At 40.2% G+C, this 24,354-nt stretch overlaps 1 protein-coding gene across 3 annotated transcripts in view; it reads right to left on the reverse strand.

Moving 5' to 3' along the window:
* Positions 1-24,354, reverse strand: part of HYCC1 (hyccin PI4KA lipid kinase complex subunit 1) — a 436,523-nt gene that overhangs the window by 179,315 nt on the left and 232,854 nt on the right. For all 3 annotated transcript variants that reach the window (XM_053714139.1, XM_053714141.1, XM_053714140.1), the window contains exon 6: positions 14,472-14,587. In XM_053714139.1, the coding sequence (XP_053570114.1) occupies positions 14,472-14,587 (116 nt within the window). The remainder of the gene's footprint in view (positions 1-14,471; positions 14,588-24,354) is intronic.

The following is a 24,354-nucleotide window of genomic DNA, read 5'->3' on the forward strand; positions in this document are numbered from 1 at the left end:
GCCGTTCGCGGAACCCAAATTTTTATGTTCGCGACATCACTACTTATAATGTAATATCAGATTTCTCCATAGCTAGGATATAGTCACAGAAGAACAAAAGGTAAACACTTTATTAAAAAAAACGGCACCTTTATAATCACAATGGCTGGGGCACTGACCTCCTCCTAGACCCAAACAGCTAACAGAGAAAACGCTCTCCTTAGGAGTGATGTTCGCAGCAAGATCGTAGGAAAAACGAAAAGACCATACCCAGTCACGTAGTGCGTAGGACAGGACTTCCCCTGCTATGAAAAAGGCGCCAAGCTATTATGAGCTGCGCAACACACCAAAAATGAAAGTGAAACCTGTTTGTTCCAAGCCAAAAGCACACAGTCTATGAGACCAAAAAAGTCAGTTGTGCAGCGTTGGACACCAGTTTGGCTGTTTTTTTCCTTTTCCATTTTTAATCTGCATTTGCTAATAAATGTTACGTTTTAATATATATTTTGAGCAGAGTACACCTTTTTCTTTTGTCTGCACCAAAAAACTCACATAAAAGCAGTTATTTATAACCCCTTGCTGTTCAAATAATCTCACTGAAGGAGATATTAACCCTTGATCCTATCGAGGCATAAAGGAGCCACATTGTGACCCTGTATAGCAAAAAGTGTATATATAGAAATGGTCTTACCTCAAGGATCCATGCTGTGGAGCAGGCACAGCCTCTCACGTGACTGTCTTGCAGCGACTTGAGTGTGTAACATGGACTTGAGTGTGTAACAGCAAGCAGTGAAACTCGTCAACACTGATTGCCTGGGAGCTGTTAGGCAGCAGTCTGGATGGGTTTGCAGAAAAACTTTCCGTGCATCTCCAGACTAACTTTCATCAATACTCTCACAGTGGTTGACATGATTACTTAAAACTTTCTTGAAAGGAACATACCCATTACAGGACTATACAAATCTTCTGACACTTCTCTTCCACCTCCTATAGTGACGAAAGGCAAAGAATGACTGGGGGATAGGAGAAGTGGGAGGGATATTTAAGCCTTGGGCTGGGCTGTCTTTGTCTCCTCCTGGTGGCCAGGTGTTGTATTTCCCAACAGTAAGGAATGAAGTCGTGGACTCTCCCTACCTTATGGAAGGAAATTTCCCGATTTGTGGACATACTTTTATGTCCCTCAACTGCTGTGTGTGAATGGTCTCTAGCATCTTATGATTTAATTTGCTAGCCACTGCCTCCTTCTGTTTGTTTTTCTTGGTGTATGTTACCATGACAAGCCAATGATTAGGACTAGTTAGTTCAGTGTATCTACACACCCTGGTGGCATCACTCGCATGTGATGTGCATTACTTTAATCATACCCAGCCCTGATGACATTACTATTGCCATGGAAACTTACAGGGACTTTCCTGGGTATTACACTGGAGGTATAAATAGTAGCACTCGGTTAAAGTGAATGTAAATTTTGATGCTAAAGTGCCCGGTTTTTAAAAATTTGAATAAAAACAGGGGCATTTTAATTCATAAAAATTTACATTTCACTCCTGTTGTGAAAAAAAACTTTCCTTTTAATCTTCACAGCAGCTCCAGCTTCCGCCGGTTGTCACAAGCTATTTCTGATGTCAGAAATGATGGATAGGTCATCCTCCAATCACAGCTTCCCCCCGGGGGAGTCAGTGTCTGATTCAACGCCGTGATTGGAGGAAGCCGGATTCCTCATTTTAGACCCAGGAAGAGGCTTTGCAACGGGTGGAGGAAGTTGGAGCTGCTGTGAAGATTAAAAGGTAAGTTTTTTTCACAACAGGAGTGAAATGTAAATTTTGATGAATTAAAGTGCCCCTTTTTTTAACATTCGCTTTAAAAGCTCTGCCTTGTGTCTAAAAACCTGATTAAAAATGAGTTACTATAAATCACTTATAGTCATGGTGGGTATATAGAAATTATTTGTGTACTTACATTTAGATATAATTGCTGGGGCATTATATCTAAATATATATGTAAATGTCAAGAACGTCAGTAATAGGAAATAAAAGTTTGCAGATGATATATCAAGCCTACATGTTTAAAACATAAAAGCACAGAGCTTTGATTATCTTTTTGGTTTGTATTTACTGACTTTTTATTTCTTTTAAGAAGATATGAGGTCTGCAGTCATTACTGTTTATGTTTGCCAGGAAATGCAAAAAATGGGGAAGAACAGCAAGATGGAAATCCTAGTTTGGGAGTGTCCAACAGACCACTAAAAAATAGGAATTTGTGAATATAGGCACACACACATATCTCAGTAAATTACAATATCAATCCTGTTTGATAGTTCTACTTTAAAAGGGACATCAAACGTGTCTAAATACAGAAGTTGTTTTAGATAGCCAGCATTATCTAAATAACCTCTAATGTATTGTCTCCCTGGCAGAGGAAACTCTTGCTCATAGCAGTGATTACTGGAATGGTATGTAAAGGGAAATTCCAGCAAGCTAGGTTCTATAGAACCAGAATGATTTACTAATAAACCTACAATATACTGCTATTAAAAATAGGCTAAAATGTAAAAAAAAACATTTTCTCCAACATAGGTGTGTCCGGTCCACGGCGTCATCCTTACTTGTGGGATATTCTCTTCCCCAACAGGAAATGGCAAAGAGCCCAGCAAAGCTGGTCACATGATCCCTCCTAGGCTCCGCCTACCCCAGTCATTCTCTTTGCCGTTGTACAGGCAACATCTCCACGGAGATGGCTTAGAGTTTTTTAGTGTTTAACTGTAGTTTTTTTTATTCAATCAAGAGTTTGTTATTTTAAAATAGTGCTGGTATGTACTATTTACTCTGAAACAGAAAAGAGATGAAGATTTCTGTTTGTAAGAGGAAAATGATTTTAGCAACCGTTACTAAAATCCATGGCTGTTCCACACAGGACTGTTGAGAGGAATTAACTTCAGTTGGGGGAACAGTGAGCAGTCTTTTGCTGCTTGAGGTATGACACATTCTAACAAGACGATGTAATGCTGGAAGCTGTCATTTTCCCTATGGGATCCGGTAAGCCATTTTTATTCAGACAGTAAATAAGGGCTTCACAAGGGCTTATTAAGACTGTAGACATTTTCTGGGCTAAATCGATTCATATATACACATATTTAGCCTTGAGGAATCATTTAATCTGGGTATTTTTGTAAAATAATATCGGCAGGCACTGTTTTAGACACCTTATTCTCTAGGGGCTTTCCCTAATCATAGGCAGAGCCTCATTTTCGCGCCGGTATTGCGCACTTGTTTTTGAGAAGCATGACATGCAGTCGCATGTGTGAGGAGCTCTGATACATAGAAAAGACTTTCTGAAGGCGTCATTTGGTATCGTATTCCCCTTTGGGCTTGGTTGGGTCTCAGCAAAGCAGATACCAGGGACTGTAAAGGGGTTAAAGATAAAAACGGCTCCGGTTCCGTTATTTTAAGGGTTAAAGCTTCCAAATTTGGTGTGCAATACTTTTAAGGCTTTAAGACACTGTGGTGAAATTTTGGTGAATTTTGAACAATTCCTTCATACTTTTTCGCAATTGCAGTAATAAAGTGTGTTCAGTTTAAAATTTAAAGTGACAGTAACGGTTTTATTTTAAAACGTTTTTTGTACTTTGTTATCAAGTTTATGCCTGTTTAACATGTCTGAACTACCAGATAGACTCTGTTCTGAATGTGGGGAAGCCAAGGTTCCTTCTCATTTAAATAGATGTGATTTATGTGACACTGAAAATGATGCCCAAGATGATTCCTCAAGTGAGGGGAGTAAGCATGGTACTGCATCATTCCCTCCTTCGTCTACACCAGTCTTGCCCACTCAGGAGGCCCCTAGTACATCTAGCGCGCCAATACTCCTTACTATGCAACAATTAACGGCTGTAATGGATAATTCTATCAAAACATTTTAGCCAAAATGCCCACTTATCAGCGCAAGCGCGACTGCTCTGTTTTAGATACTGAAGAGCATGAGGACGCTGATGATAATGGTTCTGAAATGCCCCTACACCAGTCTGAGGGGGCCAGGGAGGTTTTGTCTGAGGGAGAAATTTCAGATTCAGGGAAAATTTCTCAACAAGCTGAACCCGATGTGATTACATTTAAATTTAAGTTGGAACATCTCCGCGCTCTGCTTAAGGAGGTATTATCCACTCTGGATGATTGTGAGAATTTGATCATCCCAGAGAAACTATGTAAAATGGACAAGTTCCTAGAGGTCCCGGGGCTCCCAGAAGCTTTTCCTATACCCAAGCGGGTGGCGGACATTGTAAATAAAGAATGGGAAAGGCCCGGTATACCTTTCGTCCCTCCCCCCATATTTAAAAAATTGTTTCCTATGGTCGACCCCAGAAAGGACTTATGGCAGACAGTCCCCAAGGTCGAGGGAGCGGTTTCTACTTTAAACAAACGCACCACTATACCCATAGAAGATAGTTGTGCTTTCAAAGATCCTATGGATAAAAAATTAGAAGGTTTGCTTAAAAAGATGTTTGTTCAGCAAGGTTACCTTCTACAACCAATTTCATGCATTGTCCCTGTCACTACAGCCGCGTGTTTCTGGTTCGATGAGCTAGTAAAGGCGATCGATAGTGATTCTCCTCCTTATGAGGAGATTATGGACAGAATCCGTGCTCTCAAATTGGCCAATTCTTTCACCCTAGACGCCACTTTGCAATTGGCTAGGTTAGCGGCGAAAAATTCTGGGTTTGCTATTGTGGCGCGCAGAGCGCTTTGGTTGAAATCTTGGTCAGCGGATGCGTCTTCCAAGAACAAACTACTTAACATTCCTTTCAAGGGGAAAACGCTGTTTGGCCCTGACTTGAAAGAGATTATCTCTGATATCACTGGGGGTAAGGGCCACGCCCTTCCTCAGGATAGGTCTTTCAAGGCCAAAAATAAACCTAATTTTCGTCCCTTTCGTAGAAACGGACCAGCCCCAAGTGCTACGTCCTCTAAGCAAGAGGGTAATACTTCTCAAGCCAAGCCAGCCTGGAGACCAATGCAAGGCTGGAACAAGGGAAAGCAGGCCAAGAAACCTGCCACTGCTACCAAGACAGCATGAAATGTTGGCCCCCGATCCGGGACCGGATCTGGTGGGGGGCAGCCTCTCTCTCTTTGCTCAGGCTTGGGCAAGAGATGTTCTGGATCCTTGGGCACTAGAAATAGTCTCCCAAGGTTATCTTCTGGAATTCAAGGGGCTTCCCCCAAGGGGGAGGTTCCACAGGTCTCAATTGTCTTCAGACCACATAAAGAGACAGGCATTCTTACATTGTGTAGAAGACCTGTTAAAAATGGGAGTGATTCATCCTGTTCCATTAGGAGAACAAGGGATGGGGTTCTACTCCAATCTGTTCATAGTTCCCAAAAAAGAGGGAACGTTCAGACCAATCTTAGATCTCAAGATCTTAAACAAGTTTCTCAAGGTTCCATCGTTCAAAATGGAAACCATTCGAACAATTCTTCCTTCCATCCAGGAAGGTCAATTCATGACCACGGTGGATTTAAAGGATGCATATCTACATATTCCTATCCACAAGGAACATCATCGGTTCCTAAGGTTCGCATTCCTGGACAAGCATTACCAGTTCGTGGCGCTTCCTTTCGGATTAGCCACTGCTCCAAGGATTTTCACAAAGGTACTAGGGTCCCTTCTAGCGGTACTAAGACCAAGGGGCATTGCAGTAGTTCCTTACTTGGACGACATTCTGATTCAAGCGTCGTCCCTTCCTCAAGCAAAGGCTCACACGGACATAGTCCTGGCCTTTCTCAGATCTCACGGATGGAAAGTGAACGTGGAAAAGAGTTCTCTATCTCCGTCGACAAGGGTTCCCTTCTTGGGAACAATAATAGACTCCTTAGAAATGAGGATTTTTCTGACGGAGGCCAGAAAAACAAAACTTCTAAACTCTTGTCAAACACTTCATTCCGTTCCTCTTCCTTCCATAGCGCAGTGCATGGAAGTAATAGGTTTGATGGTAGCGGCAATGGACATAGTTCCTTTTGCGCGCATTCATCTAAGACCATTACAACTGTGCATGCTCAGTCAGTGGAATGGGGACTATACAGACTTGTCTCCGAAGATACAAGTAAATCAGAGGACCAGAGACTCACTCCGTTGGTGGCTGTCCCTGGACAACCTGTCACAAGGGATGACCTTCCGCAGACCAGAGTGGGTCATTGTCACGACCGACGCCAGTCTGATGGGCTGGGGCGCGGTCTGGGGACCCCTGAAAGCTCAGGGTCTTTGGTCTCGGGGAAGAATCTCTTCTACCGATAAATATTCTGGAACTGAGAGCGATATTCAATGCTCTCAAGGCTTGGCCTCAGCTAGCAAAGGCCAAGTTCATACGGTTTCAATCAGACAACATGACGACTGTTGCGTACATCAACCATCAGGGGGGAACAAGGAGTTCCCTGGCGATGGAAGAAGTGACCAAAATCATTCAATGGGCGGAGACTCACTCCTGCCACCTATCTGCAATCCACATCCCAGGAGTGGAAAATTGGGAAGCGGATTTTCTGAGTCGTCAGACATTACATCCGGGGGAGTGGGAACTCCATCCGGAAATCTTTGCCCAAATTACTCAACTGTGGGGCATTCCAGACATGGATCTGATGGCCTCTCGTCAGAACTTCAAGGTTCCTTGCTACGGGTCCAGATCCAGGGATCCCAAGGCGACTCTAGTAGATGCACTAGTAGCACCTTGGACCTTCAAACTAGCTTATGTATTCCCGCCGTTTCCTCTCATCCCCAGGCTGGTAGCCAGGATCAATCAAGAGAGGGGCGTCGGTGATCTTGATAGCTCCTGCGTGGCCACGCAGGACTTGGTATGCAGATCTGGTGAATATGTCATCGGCTCCACCATGGAAGCTACCTTTGAGACGAGACCTTCTTGTTCAAGGTCCGTTCGAACATCCGAATCTGGTCTCACTCCAGCTGACTGCTTGGAGATTGAACGCTTGATCTTATCAAAACGAGGGTTCTCAGATTCTGTTATTGATACTCTTGTTCAGGCCAGAAAGCCTGTAACTAGAAAAATTTACCACAAAATATGGAAAAAATATATCTGTTGGGTGAATCTAAAGGATTCCCTTGGGACAAGGTAAAGATTCCTAAGATTCTATCCTTTCTTCAAGAAGGATTGGAGAAAGGATTATCTGCAAATTCCTTGAAGGGACAGATTTCTGCCTTGTCTGTGTTACTTCACAAAAAGCTGGCAGCTGTGCCAGATGTTCAAGCCTTTGTTCAGGCTCTGGTTAGAATCAAGCCTGTTTACAAACCTTTGACTCCTCCTTGGAGTCTCAACTTAGTTCTTTCAGTTCTTCAGGGGGTTCCGTTTGAACCCTTACATTCCGTTGATATTAAGTTATTATCTTGGAAAGTTTTGTTTTTGGTTGCAATTTCTTCTGCTAGAAGAGTTTCAGAATTATCTGCTCTGCAGTGTTCTCCTCCTTATCTGGTGTTCCATGCAGATAAGGTGGTTTTACGTACTAAACCTGGTTTTCTTCCAAAAGTTGTTTCTAACAAAAACATTAACCAGGAGATAGTCGTACCTTCTTTGTGTCCGAAACCAGTTTCGAAGAAGGAACGTTTGTTGCACAATTTGGATGTTGTTCGCGCTCTAAAATTCTATTTAGATGCTACAAAGGATTTTAGACAAACATCTTCCTTGTTTGTTGTTTATTCTGGTAAAAGGAGAGGTCAAAAAGCAACTTCTACCTCTCTCTCTTTTTGGATTAAAAGCATCATCAGATTGGCTTATGTGACTGCCGGACGGCAGCCTCCTGAAAGAATCACAGCTCATTCCACTAGGGCTGTGGCTTCCACATGGGCCTTCAAGAACGAGGCTTCTGTTGATCAGATATGTAGGGCAGCGACTTGGTCTTCACTGCACACTTTTACCAAATTTTACAAGTTTGATACTTTTGCTTCTTCTGAGGCTATTTTTGGGAGAAAGGTTTTGCAAGCCGTGGTGCCTTCCATTTAGGTGACCTGATTTGCTCCCTCCCTTCATCCGTGTCCTAAAGCTTTGGTATTGGTTCCCACAAGTAAGGATGACGCCGTGGACCGGACACACCTATGTTGGAGAAAACAGAATTTATGTTTACCTGATAAATTACTTTCTCCAACGGTGTGTCCGGTCCACGGCCCGCCCTGGTTTTTTAATCAGGTCTGATAATTTATTTTCTTTAACTACAGTCACCACGGTATCATATGGTTTCTCCTATGCAAATATTCCTCCTTAACGTCGGTCGAATGACTGGGGTAGGCGGAGCCTAGGAGGGATCATGTGACCAGCTTTGCTGGGCTCTTTGCCATTTCCTGTTGGGGAAGAGAATATCCCACAAGTAAGGATGACGCCGTGGACCGGACACACCGTTGGAGAAAGTAATTTATCAGGTAAACATAAATTCTGTTTTTTTAATTAAATGCCAAAACAGCACAGCTTATGGTTATGTACTAAGTTGATTGGCAGGTAAGGGTGTGCATGGTGCATAAACATCAATAGGAAGTTTAGAATACAGAGAGACTGGCCCATTAAGATTATTACAAACTTGCTAAACAAACTTATTGGGACTGTATAGCATACCTCCCAACATTTCAAAATTCAAAAGAGGGCTGCCACTGTTCGTTACCCTGGTATTAGCACTGCTCATTGTATAAAACTGAAGGCATGCTAGTATTAGCACCAGGGGTTAGACATCATCACTACCAGAGGTAGGTTAGAGAGGTCACCATTACCCGTGGTCAGAGTGTATACAGCCTTCTTACTCCTGCTTAACCCACACACTATTCTTTTTCCACAGGGAATCTAACAGCAAAGCCAGCTGCTTCTGAGTATGGGCCCAATAGAATTTAAAAAAAAATAAAAAAAAATTTTTAATGCATGGGGCAAATCGGGACAGATGGCTAGCAACCCGGGACAGGGGGGCAGACCCCTAAAATCGTGACTGTCCCGCGAAAATCGGGACAGTTGGGGGGTATGGTATAGGCCAATAATACTTTGCGCTGGAATGTCTCTTTAAATTATGGCACCTTTTCAAAGCTACTTCTATAGATACCTTTTGTCTGTTTAACTTGTTTGTTGCTGATCTGAATTATATTCTACATAATGTAGTTTTAAAATTGTTCAGTAACAGAATGAAAAAAATGAAATTGACTGCTTGTGTAGTGAAGCGTTCAGTCTGCAGAAGTGGTAAAATTAATCTGATAAGTGGGTCTAAATTGCTCATGATCACAGGAGTTTCCAATCTGTTGCCAGAGAAATGAAACTGCTCACATCAGCAGGGTTTCTGCTAGTCACAAACAGAACTAAGTTCTCTTCTAAAGCCCATATTTCATAAAATGTATAGAAATAAACCATCATGAATCCAAGAGAAAGGCCAAAGGAGAGAATGTAAGTCGTTATTCAAGTGAAAGAACTGAATTTAGAAGGAAAATGATGTAGGTTATTTTATTTATTTATATTATCAAGAGACAACAAAAACCCTGTAAACGCAATATTTTAAAAACTCTTCCATTTTTTCATTTATAATAAAAATGTACAGTGCAGAACACGCCATAGCCTGCTTTTAGACATTTTAAAATTACCTTGAAAATAAACCTTTCAATCTCCAGAAATATGTAAATAGGAGGATAGAGGTAAAATATAGTATTCTTGTCACTACAAATACCACTACCCATAGTTTTAATAATGTACTTAGCCAGCAAAAGAAAGAAAAAAAAAAGTGCCACAGGTGTACAATTCAGAGAGAAAACAAAGCAGCTAAAACACCTTGACGAAAGGGAAAGCAAACACTTCTCTTAACTGTGAAACAATCACGTAATACAGAATAAATAGTTTTACTAAAATAATAAACGATCTTTAAATTATCTGTATAAAAAACAAACAACTCTTTCTTAAAATAGTTACGTAAATCCTAAACGTGAAGAATATTTCTACAGACAAAGGGATTTAGGGTTAGGCACTCTACTGCTAACCTTCAAAATGGTTTACAGAATCACAATACTTTAACTCAAACTAAGAATATCAACATAGAAATATCAGAATAGAACTCTTGCCCTGTAAGTTAAATAAACAATTTCAGCCATGGTATCTCCACTACATGATGGTTTTGTAAAACTAAAGCTTTTTTTGTCTTAGACACAGGCCTAAGAACGCTTAAACACAATAGCCTTCTCTAGTCAAATTTAAACTTTCATGATTCAGTTAAGGCATGTAGTTTTAATCAACTTTAAAAATGTACTTTTATCACCAAATTTGCTTTGTTCTCTTGGCGTTCTTAGTTGAAAGCTAAACCTCATATGCTAATTTCTAAGCCCTTGAAGGCCACCTCTTATCTGAATGCATTTGACAGGTTTTTTTTTACAGCTAGAGGACATTAGTTCATGTGATATATATATATATATATATATATATATATATACACATATATATATATATATATATATATATATATATATATACATACATATATATATATATATATATATACATACACACACATACATATTGAATCAATATTTATTAGAGCCTCCTTTAGCAGAAATAACAGTCTCTAGATGCTTCCTATAGCCTGTAATGAGTGTCTGGATTCTGGATGAAGGTATTTTGGACCATTCCTCCTTGCAAAATATCTCCAGTTCAGTTAGGTTTGATGGTTGCCGAGCATGAACAGCCCGCTTCAAATCACCCAACAGATTTTCAATGATATTCAGGTCTGGGGACTGGGATGGCCATTCCAGAACATTGTACTTGTTCCTCTGCATAAATGCCAGAGTAAATTTTGAGCAGTGTTTTGGGTCGTCTTGTTGAAATATCCAGCTCCGGCATAACTTCAACTTTGTGACAGATTCCTCAACATTATTCTATAGTATCTGCTGATATTGAGTGGAATCCATGCGAACCTCAACTTTAACAAGATTCCCAGTACCGGCACTGGCCACACAGCATGATGGAACATTCACCAAATTTTACTGTGGGTAGCAAGTGTTTGTCTTGGAACTCTGTGTTCTTTTGCTGCCATGCATAATGCCCCTTGTTATGACCAAATAACTCAATCTTTGTTTCATCAGTCCACAGCACCTTCTTCCAAAATGAAGCTGGCTTGTCCAAATGTGTGTTTACATACCTCAAGCGACTGTTTGTGGCTTGTGTGCAGAAAAGGCTTCTTCCGCATCACTCTCCCATACGCTGAATTGTTGAACGATGCACAGTGACACCATTTGCAGCAAGATGAAGATGTAGGTCTTTGGAGGTAGTCTGTGGGCTGTTTTTGGCCGTTCTCACCATCCTTTCTGATATTTTACTATGTTCCTCACAGTGGACACTGACGGCTTAAATCTCTGCAATAGCTATTTGTAGCCTTTCCCTAAACCATAATGTTGAACAATCTTTGCTTTCAGGTCATTTGAGAGTTGTTTTGTTTTGAGGCCCCCATGTTGCCACTCTTCAGAGGAGAGACAAAGAGAACAACTTGCAATTGGCCACCTTAAATACCTTTTCTCACGATTGGATGCAGATGTCTATGAAGTTCAAGACTTAATGGGCTCACCAAACCAATTGTGTGTTCCAATTAATCAGTGCTAGGTAGTTACAGGTATTCAAATCAACAAAATGACAAGGGTGCACAAATTTATGCACCTGTCATTTCGTTTTGATGCATATTGCACATTTTCTGTTAATCCAATAAACCTCATTTCACTACTGAAACATTACTATGTCCTTCAGCTATTTGATAGATCAAAATGAAATTGCTGATCCAAACACCCAATTATTTATAAATGAAAATCATGGAAATTGTCAGGGGTGCCTAAACTTTTGCCTACAACTATGTGTGTGTATGTGTGTGTGTGTGTGTGTGTGTGTGTATATATATATATATATATATATATATATATATATATATATATATAATACAAAAGAAACACAACAAGGAGATGAAGGAATCTTGAATCAAGTAGATTTATTCAAGTTTATCGGTGTAAAGCACAAAACCAGTGTGCAAGGCTTAGGAGCTACTGATCTGACACGTTTCACGCATGCTCAGTGCGCTTCATCAGAGATCAGAGAGAATAAATCTACATGATTCAAGATTCCTTCATCTCCTCGTTGTGTTTATTTTGTATCCGGAATTTGTGGCTGAGCCAGCCCTGAGGATTGGAATCGCACTGTCACTCCATACTCTGCCAGCTACAGCGTTCAACACGAGAACCCCCTTCATTGCTGTGAGTTTTTCAAAAAGGCCGCTTCCCTCTCTTACGTCACACAGGAGGAGCCTTTCGGGGCATCACCCGCGCTGTCATAGACAGTCCTCGCTAGACACGGATCTCTGCTCCATCTCACTTACGGAGAGCTTTCCTGCAGCGTTGGCTACAGACGGAGAGGTGCAGTATAACTGTTTTCCTTATAAGCATTTGCAGCTTTGATATGAACGTACATTGGGTATGTTTGTTCATTACCTCATGCCTGTGGAGTTACTTATAAGGGGGCACCGATTGGCTAAAATGCAAGTCTGTCAAAATAACTGAAAAAAATGGGGCAGTCTGCTAAGGCTTAAATACAAGGTAATCACAGAGGTAAAAAGTATATTAATATAACTGTGTTATGCAAAACTGGGAATGGGTAATAAAGGGATTATCTATCTTTTTAAACAATAAAAAATCTGGAGTAGACTGTCCCTTTAAATAATACTATACACTATATTGTAAAATTTGTTTCCCCTTAATGTTTTCATAGTGACTTATTAACTGTACTGGAAATGTATCCTTAAAAAGGGACAGTAAACACTTAAAACAGTTTATAAAGGATAGCATTGAGGTTATTCCCTGCCTAAATCTAGTTATGGGTGCTGCCATGTCACCATCTATCTTTCACTACATTCCAGACCCTACCAGTTGGCAGGTATCTGAAGGAGAGTTGCTGCACATGTGCAGTTTAAACCTAGGTTGCATATTGGCAGCACATATGATTAGAAGGAGGTACATGAAAAGTATTTAGAGTTCATTTAAGGTTTATGTTGGTATTTCAAATAACCGGCTTCCGTTCATTGAAACCACTGCTTCTTGTTTTTAAGAACATGCCTCTCTATTTAATCTCTATCACAAAGGCCAATACTGCAATTTACATTATGGATGACTGTTTCAATTAGTAAAATAGCTATTTCAATAATTAACCTAAAAAAGGCCATCATACATACATTCATTTACAACCACTGCCTAAAAGTACAGTCCTGAAAAATATATATTTTTATTTCATACCCCCACATGACTATAATCTTATCAATACTAATTTCCTTTAACATTAAACTAGAGAATTTAATACTTTCTCAAGCCAAATACTAAATGTGTGTGCAATACAAGCAGTGGAAATAGATGCATTGCAATAATAATGGCTAAAATCAAGACATCACTAAAGTCCTCCGTTTTAAAAAATCCACTATGCTTATCTCAAGAACATGTCTTTTTAAATTTAAAATTGGTTAAAAAACGTAAACTATTTCTGGAATTGAAAAGACCCAGCTTGGGTTCTCTTGATTTTCCCTGCCAAACTTACCATTACCCTCAACAGCATGGAAATGTTGACGCTTGCCTGCTGTAATTTGTTAGAATATGTCATTTTTAGACTAGTGACCTATTTGCAAGGGTTAAACACATAATAAAGGTACCGCTCAGGACAATGCAGAGAACTGCTGATCTTGAGTGGAAACTGTTGCTGATCTAATCAGTAAAGCTAGTTGCATCTCTTAGCTGTGTGAGGTCAGCGCCAGTTTCCACTTGGGACCAGCAGTGCTCTGTGGGTCTTATACTGTACTTCATCTACGTGTTTAACCATTTTATGGTGGTTAAAACACAGAGGTGCAGGGTTACTAATCTTAAAATGCCACCCACTTACAAAATACACCATGTCATTTTTGACTATAATGGCACTTTAAAGCCCTCCACCACAATATAATTCAATAATACAACAATTGATTAGAGAGTTTAACTTCAGAATATTTGAGGCTTAAAATCTGATTGAAAGCTTAAAGGGACAGTAAAGTCAAAATGAAACTTGTATAATTTAGATAAAGCATTCATATTTAAAACAACTTTCAAATTTAATTCTATCTGATTTGCTTCGTTCTCTTGGTGTCCATTGTTTAAAAGGATACGAGTTGCACCAACGTGCTACTGTGAGCTAGCTGCTTATTGGTGGCTGCACATATATGCATCCAAAGTGTTCATCTAGCTCCCAGTAGCGCATTGCTGCTCCTTTAACATAAAATTCCAAGAGAATGAAGCAAATTTAATAATAGAAGTAATTTGGAAAGTTGTTTAAAATTGCCCGCTCCGCCTGAATCATGGGGAAAAAAATAAAATAAGTTGTATGTCCCTTTTAGCTGTTGTTTTTGCCACTCAGTAGGGATATAGAATAGTAATATAATTTTTATAAATATGGGAGCTTAGATTTACAAAGATAAAACCGTGAATTGTTGCTTTACCTGTTTTGGGCAGTTAACATCTCTCTCTGTGGATGAGGTCCACTGTACACAACTCGGGCCAAACCGTGTTGGGAGAGTGCACTTTCAGTAAGTACCATAGATCCAATGCTTGAAGGCTGGAAAGAAAAGATTCAACAATATAACAGGAATGCACAACTTACAAGCAATCTATGCACTACAGACTATAAAAATGTGTAATAAAAGCCAAAATGCATTAATAAAAGAGCATGTTATTTTATTTCCAGGACATTTTGAACTCCCCAAAATATTCCAAGGATTCATCGCATTGGCAGAGTGCAACTATTTCACCAATTAGAGAGGGTGGATAAGTGTAAAATAAATGATCACTTTGATATGTGAGTTTAAGTCTCAGTTTTCTTCAGATTTCTTTCTTCACTATGTGAACAACAGGGCAAGAATGTTTGCCAATTACTACAGATTGAAGGCATGTCTAAAGGCTATATTCTACTACTTTTCCTAATTTCTCACTTTCAGGGAAAAAAAATATTCTGGAAAGGTTATAAGGTTGTTATATATAAAAAAATTATGCTTACCTGATAAATTATTATCTTTCGGAATGATGATTGTCCAAAGTCCTCCATAACATATGGGATATATTTCCCACCACTAGGAGGTGGTCAAGAATCCATATCAGAGCTTAAAATCCCTCTTAGTTTAAAAGGAAACATATAGGTTGTAAAGACAAAGCAGAGTCTGTAGAGGTGTCATTAGAACCGTCACCCAAAAATTTAAACTGACGGGCCCTGTGGACCATCATAATTCAGAAAGCAAAGAATTAGTCAGGTAAACATAAATTTTGTTTTCTTTCATAAAATGATGGTCCACAGTCATTCATAACACATGCGATTAATACCCAAGCAGATGGTCTATGTTACAGAAAGGGTGGGACAATTTTCTGAAAGTTTATATTTAGCCGAAACTGCGGCCTGAAGGTTTTGCTTTTTCACAAGCAGTTTTTGGCAGCAAAGCGATACATTCTGAAAAAAAATATGCAGATAAGACATGTTGCAACTTTGCAAAATCTGCTCCAAAGATGCATAGTTTTTAAAAGCCCACAATCATGCAAGTGCACTTGTAGACAAATCTGTAATATTCTTAGGAGGCGACTTTTCCACCTTTAACTAAGCCTTCTGAATCTTTTTTTTTTTGAGCCAAGAGACCAACACTACCTTAGCAGCTTTCTGTCCCTTACCAGTCCCAGAGTAAAGAAAAAAAAAACTAGAAGTTTGTCTGAAATTTTTAGTAGCTTGGAGTATTTCAAAGCGTTTGTTATAGCAAGATTATTTAATAGCCGCTACTTAGAGTTAGAAGGATCTGAACACAATGAAGGGACAACCATTTCTTGATTGCTATTTTCCTTATAAACTACCGTAGGAAGAAAATCATATTTAGTACAAAGTATAGCTTTTCTCCTTGTGAATAATTAGAAAAGGAGAATCACAAGACAAGGTTGACAACTCAGAAACTCTCATTGCTAAAGAGATTGCCAATAGTAAGAGTACTTTCCAAGATAATAGTATATATCAATGGAATGCATTGGTTCAAAAGAAGATCCTTGTAAAACAGAGAAAAGTAGATTCAGATTCCAGGGTTGAGAAATAGGTTTCACAATTGGTCTAATTCTAACGCCTGGACAAAAGTCTGAACCTCAGGAATTTTAGCCAACTCCCTTTGAAAAATAACAGAATTTATGCTTGCCTGATAAATTGCTTTCTCTTGCGGTGTATCCAGTCCACGGATTCATCCTTTACTTGTGGGATATTCTCATTCCCTACAAGCAGGGCCGCCATCAGGGGGTGACAGGGGTGACTCCTGTCAGGGGCCCAATGGGCCAGGGGGGCCCCATGAGGCAAGAACTAAAAAAAAAACAAAAAAAAAAAACATTTTTTTTTTTTTTTACATTTTGGCAGCCACCAGTGGGTACTACAGCAGAGTGCTAATTGAGCATGGGAAATGTTATTACAAGGAGTAAAGTATTAGCAGAGGAGGATTTCTGAGTGTGCACTAAACCACTATGCACAGTGTGAGACAGACTTGGCACTTTGTTTGTACAATGTATGCCTGAGACGGCAGATCACTTTCATTTGCAGAGGAGGTAGGACTTACTTAGCAAATGTTTTTTATTTCTTTGTGCAATTTCGGATTGTACCTTCAGTGTGGTAGTAGTTGTATGGTGGGGCCGGGGGCCATAAAAAATTTTTTTTAGCAGCAGTGTATTTATGATTATTTGACAAATGGTAGGTGCCCTTTTGGCAGATATGAGGTTTTTTTTAAATTAATATATATTTTAATTACATTCCAGTTTACTGCCCCTTTATGCAAGGAATTTCCAGATGCAAGGAGTCATTTTATCTAAGACTTTTACATCTGCATAAAATGTTATATTCTCAGACTAAGATTGCTCAGTGTTTAAAATGAGACAGGTTAACTTAAAACTGTTCAGTTTACACTACAGCTGACTTAATTTTGAAATACATACCAACAAGCCTAAATCCTGCATTTAACCAGATCTAATGGTATGAGTACCACAGCTTATGGTTCCACCAAGACCATATAGAGTACAGCATTTTCAAAATCCATAAGTACAGCTGACAGATGGGAACATTTGTACACTATATTTAAAGTGGTGCTCTTGGTTGGGAAAATGGGGAAAAACAAATATATGTCAACCTTTTAAAAGTACTTTTCTTGATCTAGCCATCTACCCAGATCATTAATGTACAATTTTGAATTCACAGAATTCTTTTTGTTTACACATTTACAAATATGATTCTTTAAAAAGTGATCTCTTAATTTCTGCAATTTTTTTATCATGAATGTCACACACTGTTGATTTAGGGGATGCAAGGTGCATAAATGTTTCCTCCTGTGAGTGTTTCTGTGGGTGTCTGTGTTTATGTCTTTGTGCTTTGGTTTGTGTCTCTATGAGTGTGTATGTATTTTTTTTTTCAGTGGTCTCTCTGTGAGGGTGGGTGTGTATGTCTTTGTGCATTTTCTGTGGATGTCTGTGAGGGTGTGTGCATATGTCTTTTTCTATGGGTGCCTCTGCGAGGGTGTGTGTATGTTTGCCTTTGTGTATTTTCTCTGGATGCCTCTGTGAGGGTGGGTGTGTATGTCTGTGTTTTCTGTGGATGTCTCTGTGAGGGTGTGTGTGTGTATGCATGTATGTCTGTGTTTTCTGTGGATGTCTCTGTGAGGGTGTGTGTTTTCTGTGGGTGTCTCTGTGAGGGTGTGTGTATGCCTGTGTGTTTTCTGTGGATGTCTCAGTGAGGGTGTGTGTATGTATGTATTTCTGTGTTTTATGTGGTTGTCTCTGTGTGTGTGTGTCTTTGTGTGTTTTCTGTGTGTGTGTGTGTGTATGTCTTTGTGTGTTTTCTGAGGCTGTCTCTGTCGGTGTTTCCTTAGGTGTATGTGCAAGTTTGAGTTTGTGTGTGTGTGTCATTGTCTGTTCCTTTTTAGGACATTTTGACCTTACTACTGATTATTCACAACTTTCTAAAGACTTTGAGACTAATGAGACCTTTACGGAAGTCACCAATCCACCATTTAACCTTTAAATGATTTTTTAGGCAGTTCAGGGCCCTTCCTTTCAGCCACTGCATGCTGTTGTCATCATTTAGTTGGCATCTTCCTTTACAAAAAGATAATCAGAACTCCATATTTTGTTTTCTAAATCTCTTTTTTTTAAAAAAACTGTAGTCTACCTCATAACTTGTCAGGTCAGTGTAATCAAGTGCTGAGTGTCTGTTTGGGTGTCTGTGTCTGTTTGTGCGTTTCTTTGCGTGTCTGCTAGAGTGTCTATATGTGAATCCTTATGTGTGAGTGAGTGTGTGTGTGTGTGTGTTTCAGTGTATGAGTGTGTCTGTGTGTTTGTATGTTACTACCTTTACAACATTTCCAAGTTTAAATAGACACTGAAGAATAAAGTGCATATACGTTTTAGTCACTTGGTCAAAAATTGCACATGTCAAAGGAGAGGGGGCCCTGATCAATGGTTAAGTCAGGGGCCCCAAAATTTCTAGTGGCGGCCCTGCCTACAAGGAAGTGGCAAAGAGAGCACACAGCAGAGCTGTCCATATAGCTCCCCCTCTAGCTCCACCCCCCAGTCATTCGACCAAAGGTTAGGGAGAAAAAGGAGAAACCATAGGGTGCAGTGGTGACTGTAGTTTAAACAAAAAAAATTTTACCTGACTTAAATGCCAGGCCGGGCCGTGGACTGGATACACCGCAAGAGAAAGCAATTTATCAGGCAAGCATAAATTCTGTTTTCTCTTGCAAGGTGTATCCAGTCCACGGATTCATCCTTTACTTATGGGATACCAATACCAAAGCTTTAGGACACGGATGAAGGGAGGGAACAAGACAGGTACCTTAAACGGAAGGCACCACTGCTTGCAAAACCTTTCTCCCAAAAATAGCCTCCGAAGAAGCAAAAGTATCGAATTTGTAAAATTTGGCAAAAGCTTTTTTTAAAAGCCCATGTGGAAGCCACTGTTCTGGTAGAATGAGCAGTAATAGTTTTAGGAGGCTGCTGGCCAGCAGTCTCATAAGCCAAAAGGATGATGCTTTTCAGCCAAAAGGAAAGAGAGGTAGCAGTCACTTTCTGACCTCTCCTCTTACCAGAATAGATAACAAACACGGAAGATGTTTGTCTGAAATCCTTAGTTGCTTGCAAATAGAACTTTAGAGCACAAACTACATCAAGATTGTGCAACAGACGTTCCTTTTTCGAAGAAGGATTAGGACACAGAGAAGGAACAACTATTTCCTGGTTAATATTCTTATTAGAAACCACTTTAGGAAGGAAACCAGGTTTGATACGCAAAACTACCTTATCTGCGTGGAACACCAGGTAAGGTGAATCGCACTGTAAGGCAGATAATTCTGAGACTCTTCGAGCAGAAGAGATAGCTACCAAAAACAAAACTTTCCAAGATAACAACTTAATATCTATGGAATGTAAAGGTTCCAACGGAACCCCTTGAAGAACTGAAAGAACTAGATTTAGACTCCATGGCGGAGCCACAGGTTTATAGACAGGCTTGATTCTGACTAAGGCCTGTGCAAACGCTTGAACGTCTGGAACCTCTGCCAGACGCTTGTGTAAAAGGATAGACAAAGCAGATATCTGTCCTTTTAAGGAACTAGCTGACAATCCTTTCTCCAAACCTTCTTGGAGAAAAGACAATATCCTGGGAATCCTAATCTTACTCCATGAGTAACCCTTGGATTCACACCAACAAAGATATTTCCGCCATATCTTATGGTAGATTTTCCTGGTGACAGGCTTTCTCGCCTGAATCAGGGTATCTATAACTGACTCAGAGAAACCACGCTTTGATAGAATTAAGCGTTCAATTTCCAAGCAGTCAGACGTAGAGAAATTAGATTTGGATGCTTGAATGGACCCTGAATTAGAAGATCCTGCCTCATTGGCAGTGTCCATGGTGGGACAGATGACATGTCCACTAGGTCTGCATACCAAGTCCTGCGTGGCCACGCAGGCGCTATCAGAATCCCCGAAGCCTTCTCCTGCTTGATTCTGGTGACCAGACGAGGGAGAAGGGGAAACGGTGGGAAAACATAAGCCAGATTGAAGGACCAAGGCGCTGCTAGAGCATCTATCAATACCGCCTTGGGGTCCCGGGACCTGGCCCCGTAGAGAGAAAGTTTGGTGTTCTGACGGGACACCATCAGATCCAACTCTGGAGTGCCCCAAAGCTGAGTCAGCTGGGCAAATGCCTCCGGGTGGAGTTCCCACTCCCCCGGATGAAAAGTCTGACGACTCAGGAAATCTGCCTCCCAGTTGTCTACTCCTGGGATGTGAATTGCTGAGAGATGGCAGGAGTGATCCTCCGCCCACCTGATTATTTTGGTTACTTCCTTCATCGCTAGGGAACTCTTTGTTCCCCCTTGATGATTGATGTAAGCTACAGTCGTGATGTTGTCTGACTGAAATCTGATGAATTTGGCCACCGCTAGTTGAGGCCATGCCTGAAGCACGTTGAATATCGCCCTCAGCTCCAGAATGTTTATCGGGAGAAGAGATTCTTCCCGAGACCATAAGCCTTGAGCTTTCAGGGAGTCCCAGACTGCACCCCAGCCTAACAGACTGGCGTCGGTCGTTACAATGATCCACTCTGGTCTGCGGAAACATATTCCCTGAGACAGGTGATCCTAAGACAACCACCAGAGAAGAGAAACTCTGGTCTCCTGGTCCAACTGTATTTGAGGAGACAAATCTGCATAATCCCCATTCCACTGATTGAGCATGCATAGTTGCAGTGGTCTGAGATGTATCCGAGCGAAAGGGACTATGTCCAAAGCCGCTACCATTAATCCGATTGCCTCCATGCACTGAGCTACAGATGGCCGAGGAATGGAATGAAGAACTCGGCAAGTAGTTAAAAGTTTCAACTTTCTGACCTCCGTCAGAAATATTTTCATTTCTACCGAATCTATTAGTGTTCCTAGGAAGGGAACCCTTGTGAGTGGGGACAGAGAACACTTTTTGATGTTCACCTTCCACCCGTGAGACCTCAGAAAGGCCAATACAATCTGCGTGTGAGCCTTGGCTCTGTGAAAAGACGGCGCCTGAATTAAGATGTCGTCTAAATAAGGCGCCACTGCTATGCCCCGCGGTCTTAGAACCGCCAGAAGGGACCCTAGCACCTTTGTGAAAATTCTGGGAGCAGTGGCTAACCCGAATGGAAGAGCCACGAACTGGTAATGATTGTCTAGAAAAGCGAACCTGAGGAACTGATGATGATCTTTGTGGATAGGAATATGCAGGTACGCATCCTTTAGATCCACGGTAGTCATATATTGACCTTCCTGGATCATAGGTAAGATTGTCCGAATGGTCTCCATCTTGAATGATGGGACTCTGAGGAATCTGTTTAGAATTTTTAGATCCAGGATTGGTCTGAAAGTTCCTTCTTTTTTGGGAACCACAAACAGGTTTGAGTAAAAACCCAACCCTTGTTCCGCCATTGGAACTGGTTGGATCACTCCCATCGTATATAGATCTTCTACACAGCATAAGAACGCCTCTTTCTTTGACTGGTCTGTAGACAGACGAGAAATGTGGAACCTTCCCCTTGGAGGGGAGTCCTTGAATTCTAGAAGATATCCCTGGGAAACAATCTCTAATGCCCAGGGATCGTGAACATCTAATGCCCAGAAATGTGATGTTTTAGAAATTGGCGGACAAACCCTTGTCAAGGCCATCCTGAGAAAACTGAAGGATTCTAGGAATCCCAAAAGAATACCAAGAAAACTCTCTGGAAAAACACCAATCAAAAAATGCCTTCCAAATCTTGTGATAAATCTTTTGTGGTACAGGCTTTCTGGCCTGCATCAAAGATTCAATGACCGAATCTGAGGAACCTCTATGTTTTAAAACTAGGCGTACAAACTCCACAACATTAAATTTAGAGATTTGAGATCCTGATGGCGAGGAGGACCTTGAGACAACAGGTCTTGTCTCAGAGGAAGAAGCCATGGATAGCAAGATAACATACCCGCATACCAAGTCCTGTGGGGCCAGGCTGAAGCAATTAATATTACTGACGTTGACTCCTGTTTGATCAAAGTAATGATTCTTGGAAGAAAAGCAAAGGAAACGGGTATACTATATGAAAGTCCCAAGGACATACCAAGGTATCTAGGAAACGTGTGATTTAAATGATCATTGAGCAATCAAAAATGTCCTAATAGAAAGACCAATCTCTTAGATGGACTGACTGACCGCTGAGATAATCAACCTTCCAGTTGTTCACACACCTGGTATGTGAATTGCCAATAGGGAGCAATATTCCTCTCTGCCTAAGACAGAGTTTTAGACACTTTCTGCATGGCCAGTGGACTGCAGTTACCCCCTTGATGATTTATGTAGGCCATCGCTTGTCTGATTGGAAACAGATAAACTTTTCCTCCTTCAATAGGGGCCATGGTTGATGAGCCCAAAGATCGCTCAAAGTTCCAGAATGTTATTGGTAACCTTGTTTATAGAGGATACCAAATTCCTTGCACTCTTCTAGAAACCCAGACTGCCCGAGCCTGAGAGAATGGCGTCCGTCGGTACAATAAACCAAGAATGATGAAGGAAGGATGCCCAAGGGTCAAAGACAGACTTTGTGTCCTCAAGAAAAAGATTGTCTAAGAGAGAAATATAAAGCTATCTGTTGTTCCAAATGTAGATAATTCTTTGACCACTGAGGTAGCATAGCCAATTAGCTCTTTGTAGAGAGACACATGCCCTCTGAATCTATATATTGCAAAAGTTCTCTCAGGAACTAGATGCATAAGCATTGAGTCTAGTATGATTCTATTAATGATACCCTTTTAGCAGGATATAAGAAGCTCTAAATACATTGATACTACAACCATAGTCTTGAAAGAGGACAGGAGCATGTATGAGTATGAGCTAGTGACAGAATATAAGCTTGCACTAGAATATCATTCAAATGCAGAGCAACTGAAATGTCCTGATTCTGATCAACGACCAGATTGTATCCAACATAGAGTGACAAACTGGCAGTGTCTTGCAGATATACAAACCTCAGGAACTGAAAGTGAACCCTGTGTATAGGGATATGCAGTTAAGAATCCTTGAGGTCTATAATAGCCATTAACTGACCCTTTGGGTTATGGGGTAAAAAAACTGAGGAACGTTCCCCTTATACAAGTAGGAATCCTGACCAATATGTTTAGGGATATTAAACCCAGGATAGGACTGTAAATCACTTTGAAAAATTAACAGATTGGGTTAAAAAACTCTTGACCCTGAGGATACACAGGTACTGGGATAAATTATTCCCCTATCCTCTAAATCCTTTTATAAAGGTTACCGCCTCTGGAGGATTCATTGGCAACAGTTAGATAGGACCTCAATAAGGAGGACTCTGCTTCAAGGAGAACAAAACTCTTGATCTCTTGAAGGACAAAGAAAATTAGTCCGGATATCCGATCTATTTTTTCTGATAATCTTAAAATGCAGAAAATTATACATAAGTTTATACAAAGTTTAATGACATAAGCATCCGATGTAGTATACATGTACCTTCTTAAGCATATGCACAAGTTTAGTCTGTCATGTGGCCTTACTGACTAGAGAAGCAGCACATATAGACCAACAGGCACACAGTAGATACTTGTAAATCCATTCTCAGAATAAGTAGAGACTACATATACTTATAAAGTAAATACATAATGTACATTATTAATGAAAATATTCATGATTAATGATCAGTGTCTGTATGATAAACCTATGTGCATACATATAAAATCACTCATACAATGGTATAAAAGAGATACCAATAGATGTTATCTCTAAAGGAGCCCTATTGATAGTGAAAATATTCATGATCAAGGTTTAGTGTATGCATAATTTAACCTTTGTGCATAGATATAAATTACACATAACAGGTATAAAAGAGATACCAATAGATGTTATCTCTAAAGAATCTCAACTGTGCATGAAAGGTATATACCTAGAGGGGAATATACTATAGAATTGAGTACACTAATAGCATAGTGTGCTGCTGAACATGCAATAAACAAACAGCTTCTAGTGATTTGTATATCATAATAGTGTACATAACCTTCATGAGGTACATTACTGCAAATAATATTCGAAAGAGCATACAATGTACAACATTATATATAATGTATATAAAATGCAGACTAACATTTAAAAAAAAAAACAAAAAAACTCTGTTTACATCCCCTGGCAATGATTGGAGTGCAATGAGTTATTGACTTCTAAATAAGTATTAATAGCACAGATAGTTATAGGAAATAATAATGGCACCATATGTCATTATGTTCAGTGCACTATATAATTGCACGTAGTATAGTA

This window comes from Bombina bombina, chromosome 5 (assembly GCF_027579735.1).
Source record: "Bombina bombina isolate aBomBom1 chromosome 5, aBomBom1.pri, whole genome shotgun sequence".
Lineage (NCBI taxonomy): Eukaryota > Metazoa > Chordata > Amphibia > Anura > Bombinatoridae > Bombina > Bombina bombina.